The sequence below is a fragment of the Maniola jurtina genome, chromosome 9, assembly GCF_905333055.1.
Source record: "Maniola jurtina chromosome 9, ilManJurt1.1, whole genome shotgun sequence".
In the NCBI taxonomy this organism is placed as follows: domain Eukaryota; kingdom Metazoa; phylum Arthropoda; class Insecta; order Lepidoptera; family Nymphalidae; genus Maniola; species Maniola jurtina.
In genome coordinates, this window is record NC_060037.1 from 6,406,548 (window position 1) to 6,426,582 (window position 20,035).

The window sequence follows — 20,035 nt, forward strand, 5'->3', positions numbered from 1 at the left end:
CTGTTGAAAACGCGCTTTTCTGTGTTTGGGCTTGGAGTCGTCGGCGGCGGCGGGCGAGTCGTCGGTCGGCGGCGGGAGGCTGCAGCGCGACGCGTCGAGCGGCCGCGCGTCCGCGTCGCCGCACGCCGCGCCCGACAGGCTGCCCTGCGAGCCGCGCGGCGAGCCCTCGCCCTGAGAACCTTTCGCACACAAAATGTCCCCCGAGGCGCTCTTGCGCACACCGTTAAACTCCGCCGACACCCCGCCCCCGCTCACCCCCGCCCCGCCACCGCCGCTACCGTCCAACGGATTCACATACAAGTTTGACGAGTCGTTCTCGCCCGTGATGTCGCCCTCTGAAGGAAAAGGGTGCGTAAGGCATGATGCAAATGTATCTGCAACGTAAGACATACACGCATATGGAACCGCGTCACCCACTTGGAATGATGGTAAAAGGTTGCGATCAAGACAAAGGAAGATAGGTACACCTACCTACAGCTAAATGACAACACAGGTTGGAAAAATCTTTAGGAATAGATCAATAGAACAAATCCACAATATTGTAAACGGATGCCTTTACAAATCATTCCGAACCAGTGTTAGATAAAGACGATTCAAAAGTACTTGAATTTATTTGAATAAAAATTATTTCTAATTCTATTTCTACAATAGGTATACGTAACAATAATTAGCACTGGTATAAAAAAGAAAAGTAGGAACTAGGTACGTAGGTAGCTAATATAGTTACGCTGTAAAATGTTATGTACCAAGTAAGTAGTTGAGTGCAAAATCTTATTAGTGTTGATCATAATTTTACAAACGTATTATTCTTGTGCTCAGCAGTGCTTATCTTTCACTTGGTGCATGACATATTAATGGGGGTATGCATAGGAGGTTTATTTAACCCACGGTGCAACGATAAATAGAAAAGTAACTCTAAAGGTGAACGCATACTAACTATCCGAGTTGAATGAAACGAATTTTAGAATTCTACATATGAAATCTTCCGATTCGAACGATTCGACGCGGGGAAGTTCGCGAAGTTTCATGAGATTTCATATACAGAATTCTAAAATTCGTTTCGTTCGACGCGTTTGGCTTGGATAAGTGTGCGTTTACCTTAAGAAAGATGTTAGGTAGATGGGTGCAGGTGACGTACCAGGACTATCAAGGCTATTGGGCGTCGCTTCGGGCAAAGCTTTCGGCGCCGGGTGTCGTTGCAGGCAAGCTAGTTCGACGCACACGGGCTGACGTAGGTCCGATGTTGGCATTGGCATCAGTTGCTCGGCGTCTATGAATTCTTTGTAGCCCTATACAAGAACAAGGTCAATAAGTTTGTGTGCACGAATTGCTAGATATCTACAACTAATTTATTGGTAAGTCTATCTATTGGAAAGTAACTAAATCTTTTTTTAGGTGGATAGTAAGTACCTAGTGGAAATATAATAATATTTGATATCTAACGGGTATCATTCATCTAAGGGCCATCATACGAGTATTTGAGACATTAACATCGGCTATCCAGTGAAATAAGATGCCCCGAGTCCTAAGTAACTACTGGGCTAAATCAGTTAAGCGATGTAAATAAATCTACGTAGAATCTACACGTAACTACAAAATATGTATAATTCTATTTCATTTAAAAAATCAAATTAAAAAATTTAAAGCTGCAACCTGGAGTCCCATATTTTTTTTATCTGCAATATAAATGAAATAAATTTAAAGCAATACATACTTACGGGTAAATGCTGATGGAAAACTTTAAATTGGTATAATTAAAATAGAATTGTTAACACGATCATGTTAATGGCAAAGGAAACAAAACTTATTAATTTGGCAATCTCCCAACGCACATACTTATTCACGCGTTAGTGTTTTAGTACCTTGAACGTGCAAAAACAACATTCAAACTCAGAAGGCAGCTGATCCAAGTCAAGCTGTTTTTCAGCCATCTTCTTTTCCTAGAAAAAGAGAAAATATTAGTAGTTACCTACGTCGATTATGATTATCTTATCTATTAAGAATGATAAAGTTAGAAAAATTCTATGCCAAATGCAACAACGATGATTTTAATTGAATTATGGATACACAATTATAGGTACCTACGAGTGCTTTCAGTATAATAAACGTAAGCAACATAGCCCATGCCCATTGGTAGTATTTTATACGAGACTTTAAAGCGCATCTTTCACAAAAGACCATTTAAATCCCATAGACTTTATTAAGGCTGCCTAACGCGCAACGTAGAAAAGCTACGAATGTCTACGACTCTCGTAGCTCACGTAGCTACGCAGCTAAGTCTAGTGTCATTGATATATGTATTGGAAAAATGCGCTTATACATAATTATTTAAGTGGATATAGTTATTAGTTTCAAGTAAAAAGAGTTCTGGGCGACAGTGGAAGGAATGTGTCTGCGCATCGATACTGTTCTTTCATACGGCGCGGGCGCGGGCGCAGGAAACAGAAAGGAAAAAACCGGTCAAATGCAAGTCGGACCTCGCTCTTTTAGGATTCCGTACATCATTGTTAGCATCATATTTTGGGTGTTTTCAGTATTTGTTGTTTAAATACAGTATATGGTATGTATTCGGTTAGGAATATTCCTAACTAGTTTAGTTTTAAGATAGGCCCCCGCCACAAAAATGGTTAAAAACTGACAATTTGGACGGCCCCCATTTATTTATTTTTAAGATAAAAAAATGTATATTCGTACTTTTCTCAATGAGCTCTAAACAATAATACCCCACACGCTAGGGTAAAAAGAATTTTTTCGGATCCTTTTCCATGTATGGGAGAAAAATAATTTTATTTCTAATTCAATATTTGGTTTAGAATCAACTTTCTACACCAAACACCAAAATTTGAGCTTTGTAACTCATTTAGTCTACGATCTAGAGACCTGTGACACGCGGACAGACAGACAGACAGCAGAGTGACATTAATAGAGCTCCGTTTTTATCCTTTGGGTACGAAACCCTAAAAACGAAATCGGGCCTCACTGAGCGCCACCAATAGATCGATATAAGTTCACTGCGCACTGAAAGGTCAGAGCTCTTTCTTCGTGGCTGAAACTGTACGAGTATGAATTAGCCAAAAACTGTTGCACTAAGCGGTAGCCATCAATGATTGTGACGATAAAATGTCTTACGGGTGTCAGGTCTGGATTAATGAGCAAGCGTTTCTCCGGCGTGCCCAAGCCCTCGCTTGAGAAGCGGCGTTCCTTCAAAGGACTCTGGAACTACATCCTAACGTGTTAATAAAATAAAATAAATCCAATTTTTCAGTACTAACAGTACCAACGGTGTTTCTAATTTAGGATTTTCGAGAAATTTTTATTGGGTTTCAAGTTATTATCTACTATATAGGGGAAAGGTGTATGAGATGATCCATTGAAGTAAAATGCTCTTTTTCAATTGCGGCGAAATTTTGAAGTTAGTGAAACGTACCTAGCTCCCAATCCCAATAACGATCGATGTACGATCATCTCGTACACCCTATCAGCTGAGCCTAAGTTAGATAATTACGGTATGGGATCATTTCTACAGTTTATTACGCAAGCTGAGCTATGCTTGGCAAGTAGGTACTACCAAAGAAAATTTCAAAAGAATGTGGTTACTGTCATATGGAGATTGAATAGGTAGGTACATTTTACTTACGGACGCAGCCAGACATTTAACATAGTTTCTTACCTGAATATTGTCAGCAGTCTGCGGTATCTTATTGCCAATAGAATGTTCGTACTGTTTGTAGCAGCCAGTGGTCGCCGGCACTTCGCCATCCAGGCTAGTGGTGTCCCCTTGCGACAGGTTGTGTCCTGGAGACACATACCATCTTAAGTAGCAACGTTTTCTGTCCTGTCCCCCACTTATTTCCATAAAGCGCTCACATTACGAGTGAGTACCTACATATTATTGTACAAAATTAAACGATAGTTAGAATAAAATGAAGCGGCGTGAACAACACAACACACATTCCACACGAACAGTCTAAAGGATCCAGCGTTCTCCGGATACACACAACGTACAGTCCACAGAAGAAATGAGTGTTAGTCTTATGAAGCGTTAGGCTTACGCTGACAATGTAATCGACCTTAGATAAAGTGTCTTCGTCGCACATCGCAAGCTACACGCGACGCGGACCCGACCCCGAGCTACGGACTTAACAATAAGGGGTCGAGTTTGGCGACTGTGCGACAGTAGCAAGGAGCTCATCGGGCGTCGTCTCTCGCCTCAATGAGGACGCACTTGTCACCTGAAGACAATGAACAAAACACTCTGATACACCTCTTTGGAACGAGCGAGTGAAAATAGCTGTAGCTGCGATGTAACGTGATTCTGTTCTGATTTGAGTATATGCCTGCGGGTCCGGAGAGCTAAACGATGCGACGTGCACTCGATTAACATCCATCGCATTCATCAACACTAATACCAAATAGGGCATTGAACATAGAGGCATGCGTGCAGAAGGTGAAAGGTTGTTACGATTACGAGCAGAGGACACATGACATGGAGAAGCAATAAGGCGCGAGGGGAGGCGGAGCTGCTGACCTGTGTCCACGATGACGTCGATGAGGTCCATGCTCTTGGCGAACGCGTCGCGCAAGTTAATGTGGTGGAAGGACACGATGGAGCCCTCGCGCTTGGCGCGCTCGAGCGCCTCGCGCCGCTTGAGCGCCTTCTCGCGGCGCATCTGGTTCTTGTAAAACTCGGCGAAATTGTTGACGATAATAGGGATGGGTAACGCAATTACCAACACGCCGCAAATACAGCAAACTGAGCCGATGACCTTGCCCAACGGGGTCGTGGGGTAAATGTCACCGTATCCGACTGTGGTCATGGTGATGCCGGCCCACCAGAACGTTTCCGGTATAGAAATAAATTTAGTTCCCGGCTCTTCTTTTTCGGCGAAGTATGCCAGCGAGGAAAATATGAGCACTCCCATCGCGAGGAACAACATGAGCAGTCCGAGCTCTTTGTAAGAGTTCCTGAGCGTGAAGCCGAGCGACTGCAGCCCGGTCGAGTGGCGGGCGAGTTTGAGGATACGCAATATTCGCATGATACGAAAGATTTGTACAACACGGCGCACATCTTGGAACTGGTCTGTCGCGTTTTTATTAGTTTCGAGCAGAAATAGAGACACGAAATAAGGCAATATCGCCAATAAATCTATCACGTTAAGTCCTCCCTTGAAGAACTTCCATTTGTCCGGCGAGGCACTGAACCGCAGCACGTATTCGAGCGTGAACCACGTGATGCACACGGCTTCGACCATGGCCAGCTGCGGGTTGTCCATGGGCGCGCCCTTGTCGTCGTACACTTGCATTTGCGGAATGGTGTTGAGAGTGAGCCCTATCGTGGACAGCACGATGAAGAGGATCGAGATTACCGCGATCACCTGCAAGCATGTGTGGAGTGAGCGCGCGCTCCCCGCCACCGTACTGTCGCACATCAAGCCCTGATATGTCAGTATTGATATGAGATAAGTAGGTATAGTAGGTAGGTAGTGCCAGTGTCTATACAAAAGTAACAGTCTTATTATTGTACAAGTCGTTACAGATGTAAGAAGTAGTAGATAGGTATGTATATATTTACAGTTTTGGTAAGTATATCCTGACTAAAGCCAATTTATAATAGGTATAACAGTTGTTAACTTAAGATTAATGCACAAATTTTGGTGTAGAAATAACATCTATTGGTGTAATATTGTAAGTAGTGTTGTGTGGTCGAGGTGTAAAAAGTAATATATAGTTAGGTACATGTACACGATGGACGGACGTGCGTTTAGTCAAAGAAAACTCACTAAACAAACCGATGCAATGTGCGAAGTGGAACGCGCGTTCGTCCATGGACGCGTCGGGTTAGTCGGATAAGTAAGACGAAGCGGAAGCGCTGGTGGTTGTTAGAGAGGGCGCAGGGAGTGGCGGGGAGGGGCGGGTGGGTGCGAGGCGCCGGTGGAGCGACGCTCAGCCGTGGTGCGAGGCCGCGCGGGCGCGGGGCGCGCACTGCGCACTGCGGTCCGCAGGGCGCGCGCTCCGTCCCGTGCGGCGCCGCACGCGGGCCCCGGAGCGTCGTCGGCAGCGGCTGGTCACATCGCGTAAGCCCATCCCATATTTGCGACTTTTTGCGACAACAATTAAGCTTTGTTTTATAAAAAAAAGTGCTCTCATTCAGAGAACTATCCTCGCGGCTGTGAACATTAAGACATATTTGTAACAGATATTTTTTAAGAGACGCGAAGCGCCGCGTCTATTTCTTCTAATCCATATTTCCCTACAAATATAATAAAATAGTTTCAATAAATATGAACCATAATATACATAATTATAATACATAACATATTAGAAGCTACAAAGATACAAAGCGGCTTTGACGGGTTAAGATATATTATTTCAACTAAATATAAACTAAATAATTGTGAGTAAAACATTATAACCAATAAAAATATTATTGAAAATTACTAAAAAATATTTCATATCGAAGCCGCTTTAAAAAAAAATTATTTGTATAACACAATGAAACAATTTTGGTATAATATCTATTATTATCCATAATAATTAATTTATAAACGTATTTTTATAAGCTTAAAACTCAACCAATTCTAATTATTTTTTATTTGATGTGGCCTTTTACCTCAAGGTTTCAGATTCTGATAAATTAAGATTTACTTAGGTACTTCTTATAAAATTACTAAAAAGAATATGATATTCAAGATTCCAACCAAAAGGGGTCATGAATAGTCTCCCTTTTTAATTTTGTCTTTCTACGAGAGGAAAATTTAATGTGTAGGTATGTTACATCGTGATATACAAATATTTAAATTGGAAATTAATATTATATCATTTATATATAAAGTCTTGAAATATCTATATGCTAGTAACTATGTCGATTACAAAACGTTGGCCTACCGAAAAGACTACATTCACTCTAAACGAATCGCTATAAGAACCAAAAGCGTAACTGATCTAATTAAAAGTTATGGAGCACTTAGCACCACCAAAGAAGCTCCAGCTACAGTCGCAACGAATTTATTTGACAAAATATTATTCAAAATACATATTTTAACTTTTCTTTAGCTTAAAACCACTTAAATAGTACCCTAAGTAATATTTAGGGTATTAGTAGTAAGTTATTTAGTAAATACTACATACATATTGAAACCAGCAATCTTCAAATTTACTTTTTCATTAGGGTTCCAAAAATACATTCTTCAACTGTTGAGAGTGTAAGTAGCTTTTGATATTTAATAATTTATTCTAGGTATGTTAAAGAAAAATATACCATGTAAATTAAAAAAATATATATATGACAAGAAAATTTGGTGAACCATACTTACATAGCCAATATATTAATTTCGCTGTCGTCGAAAAAAAAATTGTGAAACATTAAAAGTGAGGTCCCACGCAGATACATGCTGGACGCGCAAGCTTCCTGTAGATAATATGACAGCTATATTTATTTGCTCGAACACATTCAAATTGACTTGAATGAACTTTAAAACGTCGAGCATGTGCACCACGTGGAAACCTAGTATGAAACCGAAACAAGGACTGGGTTATTGGGTACGATAAAATCAGGCATGTTTCGACAAAATTCACACTATACAACATCGGAACACAACACCACATTCCATAAAAAACGAGACAAACTACAAGAGTGTGATAGATGTTATTCATGCACCACGATCACGAATAGGAAATATATATAAGACCACAATACAACATTGCTTGCATTACAATCTAACCGTTTCATGCCTAATATTTACCTGATTAATAACTACAGGATATATAATAGTAGTATAATACAGAGAAGTGAAATAATTGTCTACCAACCTATTAAATTCAAACAGGTACTATAACCTACTTTTAATACGTTTGTACTTATATCACAACTGTGCATACCAAATGTTAGTAAAGCTTATTCAATTTACAATAGCTGTGCAGTGTGCACTCGTGTCTAATATACTAGTAGGAGTACCTAAATCTATCTCAATAGCATGTAAGTTGCATTTAACAGTGTATGTGATATAATCATATTATAAGTAAAAGTAATAAATAACATTGTGCAAGATAGTGTAAAATTTGAAAAGTGGAAATCGAACAATTTGTAAAGAATAGAATTATATAGGTAATATCAGTTATCCGACAGTAGTTTAAATTATAAAATCTAGATCTCAATATACCTACTAAAGCATCTATATCTACTTCAGTTAAATTTAATTTAAATAATTGACATGTTCCTTACGTAATTTTTAATACCTTTCAAACTTAACTTAGAAAAATCCTTGGCAGCTTGCTAAAGTAACTAGCAGTATTAATTTGGGACAGCAAATATTAAAGTGAAATTTGGCATCAATGAATACATTACCCTAGCTGCGATACTCGTAGTGGGTTTTTCTAGTAAATCCCAGAGCCATTTTTGATATTGAGCGCAAGTGCCTTGGCCAAACTCTTCCTCTTCTCTTTGCCGCAAGCTTTCAGCTTCCTTGCGCATTTCTTCGTGCACATTCTCTTTTCGCTGGTGATACTTATGCTGACAACACGATTCCAAGTACAGTTCATCTACACCCCAATACTCGAGGTCATCACTAAACGCCAAAACGCACATCTCATCAACTAGATGTAACTTTCCAGTCCGATAGAAATTTAAAATTGAACTAAAACTCTTCGGATGCCTGAAAATAAAAGTTAAAGAAAAATTAACTTTTTAGAAACTGCAAAGTCGCTGCTAAGAGTCAAAAGTAAGTATAATTATGTCTAAGCTAAGGTATAATTAAAAAGATAAAAAATATTATAAAATTAAAAAAATAAAATTATTGGCTACTATAGTAGGTAGATGACTCAGGTGGAGTTAACTGAAAATCTTTCTTACGTATCTAGTAGAAAACCTACATGAAAAATCTCAAGTTTCTAGACCCAGCTGTTTGAGCGATGTATCAATCCGTCAGTTTCTCCTTTTATGTATCTACATATTATTACTAGATGATGCCCGCGCAACATTGCGGCCAATCATAGCGCGCGTCCGTCCACTATTGGATATTTTTTAACCCTCGACCCAAAAAGAGGAGAGAGTGTTATAAGTTTGACGTGTGTATCTGTCTATATGTGTATCTGTCTGTGACATCGTAGCTCCTAAACTGTAGTTCATTATGAATCGATTTTAATTTAGTTTTTGTTTGTTTGAAAGGTAAGTGATCGAGAGTGTTCTTAGCTATAATCCAAGAAAATCGGTTCAGCCGTTTGAAAGTTATCAGCTCTTTTCTAGTAGGTACTTGTCGGGGGTGTTATTTAATTTACACTTGTTTTATGTGCGAATTATGAGTGAGATAGCACGAAAATCTGTTAATTTTGTATTAAAGTCTTAACGTCAAGCTGCGTAAATGTGTTAATAATTGATTTAAAAATGTTGTACTCCTACCTATCAAAGAAATATTCATTGTCTTGCAATGAATAGTCATCGCAGATTTCTGTGATGGCCTCGTGCGTGTTGCAGTCGCGCAGCCGGCCGAGGCGCGTGTGTGGCAGCCTCTCCAGTGTCCGCCACAGCACTTCATGTCGGACGCCGCCTACGTTGATTATCACACGTTTGCTCAGAGCTTTCGCTCTGAGCATCATAAAAGGCTCCGGTGGTAGCGACGACATCGATCTGAAAATCGTTTTCGATTTCTGTAAAAGATTTTATTTTGAAGCAGATTTTGTGCTGTAGTAAAAGTAAGGTAGATGCTAGAAGTAGGGTCTTGTACCAAGTTTTATTTATTTATTTTATTTTATTTATTATTTTACGGTACGCCCACAGCATACAAAACACTTAAAAATACAATAGTATAGTCTTATTCAGTGTGACACACCACTTACGGGCACACACAACTCATGCAGGTAACACAATGTAATATACATGACCGATCGCATAATATTAGTACATAATAAATTTGGAAAAGTTATATAGTTAGTTTTAGTCATATTGATCTCTAATCCATATAAATATCAATGCGAAAGAGTGTCCGTCTGTCTGCCACTATTCACGGCCCAACCGTTGAACCGATCTTGACATTTGGCTTGCATCCCGGGAACGGACTTAGAATAGGTACTTTTGATCCCGGAAAACCAAAGAGTGCTCAAAAGATTTTTAAAAACGTAAATTCACATGTTTGGACCAAGTTGCGGGCACCGTCTATTTGGTATAGAGATAATTTGCATCCTCGAGACAGACATTGACTAATTTTATGCCGGAAAATCGAAGAGTTTACACAAGATTTTTAAGAACATAAATCCATGCGAGTAGGGTAAAATTGGGAGTTGTAGCTCACGTCTCTAGATAAAGCGCGGCGCGTCTAGCGGTGTAGCTGCACCGCGCCGCGCATCGTATAGACGTGAGCTACAACTTCCAATTTCACGATCGATGTTAAATATAATCAGTAACAAGAGAATGATCAGGTTGTCACAAACTCCTCGAAGATGATTCAATGGTGATATTATTCTTGGATAGCCTACTTATCGCTATTGACATCTCATTTTAGAATTATTTGGATTTATATAAGTAATCGTTTATTTTAAATCGTTCAACAAATTACTTTTAATGTGTCAATTTCAGATAAATCCTAATGACTCAGCTTTATAAGGTTATTTATGAAAATCAGACGGTTTTAGTTACACATTAATCAGCTGATGGTATCAAGTCAACATACTTATTATTTATTCTTAATACGCGTGCGGAAACTTTAAGACCTTGATAATAAATGTTGGATTTCTTTGAGATCGTTGATATCAGAATACCATCGTATTCCTTATAGTTTAATATATGTACATGATGCAGCCCACACAAATTCCATTTTACAATAACAACGTCAACTAAATCATTAACTTTTAATATCATTTTTATTTGTTTATAATTATGATGATTACTTTGAGTTTTTGAAAAGGAATGACTTTCTTAGACCATGTACATGAATAAACTAAAGTCGTATTAATCAACAACTAATAAAAATATTGACTATACTTTGCTAGTCATACTTATATTACTAATCAACCCTTAACAAAAGGAAAGTAAATAAAAACTACTAGATATATATTTTTTTAGAAAATTTTATTATCGAGACACCATTTTCTTAAAACAAGCACGTTTTTTAATGCACATATTGAAGGATGGTATAAACAACTAAACACATCACTATTCGTTTCGTATTGTTCATACAAACTTAATAAGCTAGGGCAAGATTTATCTTCCAAATTATAAACACTATCGCAACCAAACATTTTCGATATCCACTGCACTTTTTCTACACCTTTAGCATAAACACGTTTATTATTTAAATAATTATTCATGTTTACATAATCTTTGTAGTTTAAGTATGAAATAAAACCTTCTTTCCAATGTATTCCTCTGTTTTTTTCTATCCAACAAACTTGTTTTCTTTCCGTTTTCGTTAAATTATAAAATGGGTATGGTGGCTTGATTAAATAAGTCTGGATATGGTTATTACACAATATAGCTATTTCTTTTACTATAAACTCATTGGAATCCGTCTTGAATCCTTGTACATCAATGATGACACTCATGACAACTTGCGAACAATATTACTTAAGGGTTTATATTCAAAGAGGCGATCGTTTATTATAAGACAATATGCTGATGTTTTATCCGGGATATCTTGCGAACTTTCAATTTCCAAACGTACGTCTACAGGTCCTGTCTTTAAATTCTCGTTTTGTCTTGAACAGTCAATTACAAACAGTGGTGCCTTTTCTTTAAATGTGATCAGATCAAACAACGGGTCAACAGGAAGATTATAATAAGACTGACGAAATTGAGTGTACATTTCGTATAATATACTGTATTTATTTTCATCAAATTTCAAATTAAGTGAATCGTATGGGTAATACTGTGAATTTAAAAACAGTGTTACATTCGTTAATTTGCAATGATCAAATATAGAACTATCATTAGTCTTACTGTTTTTCCTATTAGTTTGTAGACCAAAAATAACATATCGAGGCTTTTCAAGTTGAGAAGTAGTTTTAATTGACCACGAATGTTTTGTAGTTTTAGGAAGTAAAGGATATTCATATAAATCCCAATTTCTGAATGCTATTTGAATAGGTTTGTCTTTTTCTAAATACTTAAGTAGTGAGAGTCTTTCACGATCCGAAACTTTTATATGCGGCACACGCCACTGAATTGTTCGTACTTCTATATCTATATTATCATCCTTGTGAATTGTTACACTATTTAAATTACTATTACTTCTATTCAGAATAAGTTCATGTTTACAGTTTATAATAATTTTATTATAATCCTCGGCAAATCCCATTATTTTATTCAATGGTATAACAGCATTAAAATATCCCTCTGTCATTTTAAAACCATCCATTTGCCAACCCCACAATGCTGCGACTTTGCTATCCCCCTCATTCATCGATATGTATGATTTTAATGTTGTGGTTATTCCAGGGTTTCTTACGCGATCTATTTCAATACCGTTCATTTCATACCTTATGTCTTGAAATAGAAACATAACAGGGTTATTAGTAAAATTTACAGGTTTCTTTATTTCTTTCCCCGATTGATCTTTTCCAGTCACTGTGGCAAAGCCTTCAACATAAATTGAACTATTACATGGTAATATGTATATGTCTTGCTGATGTATTGGAATGCGAATTTCATCATTTTCTTTAAAGCTGTTATTGTATGGATTGTACGTGTGGATCTCATAACTTTCGATAGAATTATCGAATACTGGGGTGTTATTAATATTTAGAATATTCATACTTTGAATCCGAGTGATCGGAGAAAATCTTTGTTTCTTTTTGTTACAATATTACGATTTGCTTTAATACGTGTACGCGCTCTAGTAGCAGGCAAATGATTGATTCTTTTCACCTCATATCCAAGTGTTTTATTAAACACTATCATTTTGCTCTACGTAAATGAAGTCTCAGTTGGATATTTTCTTCTCTAAAATCAATATTGTTACCGTTTTCGTCAATGATTTTAACAGTTACGGATGATATATTACTCTTATTAACAGGAAGATAAATAATATTTTTTGGAATTTCTATATATCGATATCCTGGAGGAACGTTAGGAATAAATTCATGAATAATATGTGATGCAAACCCATTATTAAATGATCCGAATATAAGATCACATTCGATCCTGATGACAGACAAGGGAAGAATGTTAACTGGATTAACAGACTCATGCCATTTATTTGCTTCAAGTTTTACATTTGGGAAACCAAGTAAGCGTCCTAAACTGTTTTCTACGTCAAAATGTACAGTTTTGGAACAAAAAAGCGAGCATGTTAAAGTATTATTATTTGGTTTTATTTCAATTTCACAGTTGTCTAACTTACTCGCAAGATATTCTCTTATGTCATATAAATCATAAGTACCATATGGAATTTTTAAATATTTACATTCATCACCATATGCAAATATGTTATTGCTATGATTTATGTTTGGTATTGAGTTCAGAGCAGAAAAATATAATAAACCGCATTCATATTCACCATCGAGAATAAGAGGAGGTTGAAAAAATGATTCCAACACAGATTTGTGCCCGGTAATAGTGATTGTTACAGACATGATCGTAAACTAAATATTTACTGATTTTACTGAACTATTTATACATTTTATTTTGTGTATTCCAAAAACTTCTTAAAAACTTTATACATAGATGACCGCAGTTATAAGGATGACTACCTTGAAAATTTTTGTAATTATAACTCATACCAGTTCCTAAATATTGAATTAACTCTTTAGGTGGTTTTAAATTTCCATAGCTGTCAAAGTATTGAATTTCATTATTTACTTTTGCATAGGCTACCCAATGAGAGCCAGGATTATTGGAGCTATCCAAATTAACTATACCACATTCTTTTCGAAAAGGATGTTTTGGCATCTCATCTCTCATAAACACCCCTCGAAAGTAAGGAATGTCTTGCGAATGGTTGATGATGTCGATATTGGTGAGCGCTCGTTTGGGTAGCCTTTCTCTTAGTTTTTTTCATTTGAAATGTAAATTCCTAAACTACCTCTATGCGGTTTGATATGTAAACCTTTGCCTATATGGAGGGTTTCCATTTTTTCATGATGCCTCTTTAATTCTGTAAAACGTTTTTTAGCGTCTTTCAAATCATTTATAACTTTAGCGATTCCCGCAGCACCACCAGCTAAGCTACCCGCAGCAGATAATCCAGCAAAAATAGGTATCAAAGGAAGTACTCCACCAGTTTTTGGAATTGGTATAATTCGAGGAAGTTTTATTGACGAGTCTTTAGTCAATTCTTTAGCCGCTGCTATGGCTAATTCTATAGCCATTTTCTTACATTTGGGTTTCATTTTTTGCACATGCTTTTTTGCATGAGCAACAACATGTTTAAAGTGTTTTTTCAAACCAGTGCCTGAAGCGGATTTTTTTGGCGACACTGTTTTAGAATTGTTGGCTTTACTAGTCAGTCCCGACCCGGTATACAATTTAGCTATCATAGCTTTATTAACTAAATTTGCTGCTATCTTTTCTCCCAAAGTTGCATCAGATGCTAAAGCACGTTGCTTAGCCCTTTTCATCAATATTTTATCAGCCTTATGACGATCACTTAATGAAGTTGACAAGTCGTATGCAATATCGTGTTGTTTACAATATTCATCCAATTTATTTACACCTTGATCTCCCCGTGCAAGCCTTTTATACAATTTTGTACCAGCACCACAGTAATTATATCCAGGTAGATGAAGTTCAAATGGTAAATGATTTATAAACCAATTGAGAATACTGCTCTCTTTCATTACTTTTATTACAATGAATGTAAAATAACTATACTATCACTTAAATAACAATAAATAAATTGGGAACTGGTTAGTTATAAAATATTCGTTCTATCTATCCAACTATTTTCACTCGATGGAAATCCTAACCACTTTACAAATATCTTGTTTCCTTTTCTTTTTAAAACTTTTTCAATAAGATAGACATTAGGATTTTCTGTTTTTTGAAGTTCTTCTGCATAAAATGAGCCCAAAATTGGCTGATGTTTAGCATCTTCTATAAGGTAAGTAACAGGATTCGTTTTCTGTACTTTTTTAATACGGAATATTTCGGTGGACCAATTAGGAGTGTAACCTTTTTCAAAAACACCTTTATACTTACTAATCCGCACAAAATCTCCAACTTTTAAATTTCTCTTCTTAAGGATTTTTAACTGTTTTCCTACATTAAATCTTTGAAGTATAAGTTTCTTATTATTTTCATTAACTGCGTTAGGAGATAAACCGATCGTTCTATGTTTAGAGGTGTTATAATTTTCAACTATTTCTTCTAGCACACCTTTAGTCCAAGTGTAGTTTCCTTGGAAACTGAATTGTTTATACATTTTATTTTTTAAAGTTCTTATAAGTCTTTCAACTATAGAAGCTTTTTTAGTGGAATATGTAGAATAATGATTGATGTTAAACTTTTTGACTATCTTTTTAAAATTTTCGTTGTAAAACTCAGTTCCAAAATCTGTTTGAAGGTTTTTTGGAATACGTCCTTTCTTTAATATAGATTCAAACGCTTTAGAGACCTGATCTTTATTTTTAAACTTTAGTGGAAATGCCCAAGCATATTTTGAGAATGTATCAATTACAACTAAAATATATTTATAACCTGAATTTTGTTTCGAAAGAGATTTCATATCAATCAAGTCAGCTTGCCATAAATCGTCTATATCTCTCATGACAACATGTCGACGAGGAAAGTTTACTCTTGCATTTTTATGTATTTCATTTACGACGCTGTTTTTGCTCATGTTTTACTTTACTAGCCTCGGTGATTTCGATCAAATTACTTACTTTAATATTTATTTCTGTAATAAACTGATTAATTGATGATATTTTTTTTGAAAGATTCTCTGCCAAAACATCAACGTATTCTTTTGTAACACAATCGTTAGAATCTACCGGCTGCGCAAGATTTTTTACTCTTTTATGCTGAGCATCCAAATTATTGTTTGTACACTTCAAAGCGCATTCTAATAACACTCCTTTCATTCTTCGCATCTTATTAACATGATGTCCAAACTTATCAACTTTCATGTTCAACCTGCTTATCAATACTGAACACGCTCCATAAATGTGCTTTCTTTTATTCTTTTATTATACCCGCTTCTTTTAACTCTTCAATAATCGAAAGAATTTCATTATCATGATTAGTGTTGCCAGCGTCTCTGGACGCAATAATCAATCTTAATCTTTCAATTAACTCATTTGGATCATCCCAATAGATGAGATCAGTATCAGTTTTGTATTTCTTTAAAACTGGTAGCCTACCACCGTACTTTAATTTGTTTGTTTCACACATATCCTTTTCATAAAATAATGGTTTGATGATTTGAGAATATTTTTTTCCTTTGTCACCTTTAATTTGATTAGCAGGATTGTAATCCCTTTTATGAGCACTAGTACTAATTAAGATATCTTTATATGTGATTTTATCACTTTCAGTTACTTTATTCAAGTTTGGTTTATTTCTTAATAAAAGTTCTATTAAACCAGCAGTTAGTTCATAACTTTTATCATCAATAGTAATAAAAGTTAATTTGTTTGAAGACATATCATCTACAGTTGAAAATTTGACGGGGGTATTTCCTATCATCAATTTTTTGTTAATGCGACGTATACCAAATGGTATAGATACATTGCTTTGCTCGCCAAACAGATCATTGTCTGCCAGTGTTTCGGAAATGTTGACTTCATCATTTAGAAATTCCAAAGGTTCAGACATTTCCTCTTGTTTTTTCGGATTTTCTTCAAAGTTATTATCGTTGTGAGTAATTTCAATATCACCATCTTGTTTTGAGTTTATATTTGGAATTTCAGGCGATTGATTATTTTCAACACTTGCGTTGTTACAATTAGTTTCATGATAAGATTTGTTTGTAGCATATTTACCTAGTGTAACAATTGCTTTCAAAGGATCAGACAGTGGTTTAAATATTTTTTTCCGCCTCAGTTCTAACTCTTCATCTTCATCACGTAATCTTTTTACTTTACTTTTAATAGCCTTTACTGATTTAATTAACTCTTTTTTCAAACTTGTTTCCATTTCTTTTTTTAATTATTTTACACAACCATTGAACTATGTAGTAAAAATTAAAATGAAACTAATTTTAAATTACAATCTGTTTAAATAATTTCATTCAAAATTTTACAAAAACGTCGAAAGATTTTCTATATCTACCGTTATTTAATTCACAATCTTTGTTAATTATTAAACATGTGTATGGATCTTTCCATATATCTGAACATAATTTTTTGAAGTCTGACCAAGTCATGTCAGAATTGACATGTTCGTTATAGATGTGTTTCAAATTTATATCATCTTGTTTAAAAATTATTAAAAAATTTACGTTATCTCGAATTAATTGTTTTGGTATCTTAGAATATGTTTGAGTCAAATAAAAACAGTCGATGTTCTTATGTCTACCCATTGAAAAATAATCTCGGATATTTACTTGGTTCTCGCAAGTAACATCATCAAAAATAAATACAGAATTTTTCAAGGCTTCAGTAGGAGGAATAACCTCTTTATCATCTTTGAAGGTAAAGAGCTTAACAGCTGGAACCATGCTTAAAACTTTATTCAAAAAACAATATTTTGGTTGAAATGTTGTTTTAGAATATAGGTAAACATTTTGAAACTTGAGACCATTTTGATGTAGTAATAAGCTTAACATTGTGTTTGTTTTGCCACAATTTGACGGTCCACATATTATACAGCGAATCGTATCGGGCAATAGCAAACTATGCCTTTTTTGGATTGATGACGCTTCTATATTTAAATTGTTAATTTCCAATGTTACTGGTTGTTTGATCAACTTCATTGTGTTTTCTGTTAAAAAAGATAAAATCCTGTTATAAAGTCTTCACATTATATTCTATATAATTTTATAACTAAAATGTAACATAATGTTAATAACCAATTTAAAGAAATGACACCATACACGTGTAAACTCGGAATGCGTTGCTGTGTCACTAAAGATTTGTTTTCACTTTGCTCAAATTACCCATTTGAGAATACAAGATTATATAAGATTTTACTATCGATGCATGTTCATTCCTGTTACAGCTCTCGGGAAAAACTTGGAATGTGATGCTGTGTCACTAAAGCATTATGTTTTCGTTTTGCTCAAATTACATCGTTTTAGATCGCAAGACAGTATTAGATTAATTATTATTTATTAAAGCTTCATTCCTGCTACAGCTCCCGAAGAAAACAGTAGCCGCGCTCATAATTTTATCATAATAAATATCGAGTATTTTACTTGGTAAGTTATTATAATTATTTTATAACAATGTGCTGACTTTTAATAAAGCATGTATTTTTTTACCGTTATTTATTAATTATTTTTCTTTTTGTTTCAGAATTATGTCGACTCCTATCTTACCCAACGAAAATCTAACAAATCCTTTTTACTACGCACAAGATGTAAACGGGTTCGCGGAAACTGAATTTCAGAGACTTTGCGAGGATTTAGCTCAAAAACAAGCAGCAGAACCAGTTCAAGCATCTAGTAAGGAGATGAAAAAAAAGAAAAAATGCAGTTTATCACTATTGAAGCCTGTTTCACCCCCGACTTCTACATCAACATCCTATGTTATTCGCAAAGCAACTGGAAGACGGCTTCATTTAATAAAAATAAATATTTATGGACTAAATGGAGGAGAACAAGATGAAAATATAAATGGTGATACTCCTAGTGTTAGTGCACAGTATGTAGTCAAGGATAATTACGATGAAGTTATGGATGCTACAGAAAATTTGATAGGTAAAATAATGTCAAAAATTACTCACTCCATATAAATGTGAACTATTGTTGAAATGTAATTTGCTTATTTTTAAATATCATCATATTTTTTGTTTATAAAAATAGTGTTTTTTAGAGTAAGGAGCTGTAGCATGAATTCATTATTTATGAAATAAACGTGGTTAAAAGAATAAAATTGTTTTTTTAAATTTTAAACTATTAATTGAAAACATTATGATTGTACTAAGTACCTAATAATATTAACGTATTCCATGTAAATATTAGGTAGTACAATCAAGTTTTTTCAAATATTTCAAGGGTTCGATTCCCTTCAATGTAAAGGTTTTTTTTAATTTTGCTTAATGTTTGCTTACTGCATTTTCATTTCTTGACCAAGGTGATAAGGATATAATGTTGAAATTGAAGGTCTATATAAACAAACGTAAAGGTCAGTAAGCAAACATTATCACCTGCTATGATATCACTATAACTCAAGTTATTGATCTCGATAAATATAAAAATAAAAAACTAAAAGGTAAAATAATAAAATGACAGTGATGATGAGTAGTAAATATTTATTTCAATATTTGCATGCATACATGAACAATCAAAATTGCACAGTAATGAATAACATAAAATCTTGTACAAATTAACAACTAAAAAATTGTACTGTAGTGCCCCCACGGCAACGTTTTAAATTGCTTCTTTAAAATTTGTCTTTTATCATCTTCACTATTTAAAACTAACTTATTAATTTTTTGGGTATATACATTATGATTTTTAGATCTAATAACACACATATTCTTTCTGACTGATTGATTGTAGTATAACACATTTTTGTATTTATCTATATCCAACCTTTTGGTAACAGATGTTGTCACTCCTTTTGCCTTTTTAATAGTCATTTTTTGTGATTCAATACAATACAATTTTGCTCGTAAGCCAACAAATTCAACAATAACATCTCCACCCATCTCATCTTTAAAAAACCCCGGAATTTTCATATTTGCTTGAGGGATATTGTAAACATTTTTATTGCTAAAATTGCTGGTATCGAAAAACTTAATATTCTTTTTCATGTCTGAATAAAAATCATCAGTATATATGCGATATAGTAAGCTATCAGTATCAGTATAACAAAGTTCAATATTTTCTTTATATAATGGTTTCATTATAGAATAGTGAAAGTTATATAAATGTGTTTTAGCTAACTCTAAAACAGTAAACCCCACATAAATTGGTCTATCCAAAATTAATTTCGTTTGTTCTAATTG

At 35.1% G+C, this 20,035-nt stretch overlaps 1 protein-coding gene and 1 long non-coding RNA gene across 4 annotated transcripts in view; one reads left to right on the plus strand and one right to left on the minus strand.

Annotated features, from left to right (window-relative positions):
• Positions 1–20,035, minus strand: part of LOC123868413 (potassium voltage-gated channel protein Shab) — an 88,351-nt gene that overhangs the window by 17,856 nt on the left and 50,460 nt on the right. For all 3 annotated transcript variants that reach the window (XM_045910934.1, XM_045910933.1, XM_045910935.1), the window contains 8 exons: positions 9,395–9,622; positions 8,345–8,651; positions 4,529–5,375; positions 3,671–3,795; positions 3,130–3,219; positions 1,863–1,940; positions 1,139–1,289; positions 1–374 (listed from right to left, as the gene is read on the minus strand). In XM_045910934.1, coding sequence (XP_045766890.1) covers positions 1–374; positions 1,139–1,289; positions 1,863–1,940; positions 3,130–3,219; positions 3,671–3,795; positions 4,529–5,375; positions 8,345–8,651; positions 9,395–9,622 — 2,200 coding nt within the window. The remainder of the gene's footprint in view (positions 375–1,138; positions 1,290–1,862; positions 1,941–3,129; positions 3,220–3,670; positions 3,796–4,528; positions 5,376–8,344; positions 8,652–9,394; positions 9,623–20,035) is intronic.
• On the plus strand, positions 381–1,286 carry LOC123868441. The gene is made up of 2 exons (XR_006796643.1): positions 381–921; positions 1,105–1,286. It is a non-coding gene; the product is annotated as an uncharacterized LOC123868441 (long non-coding RNA).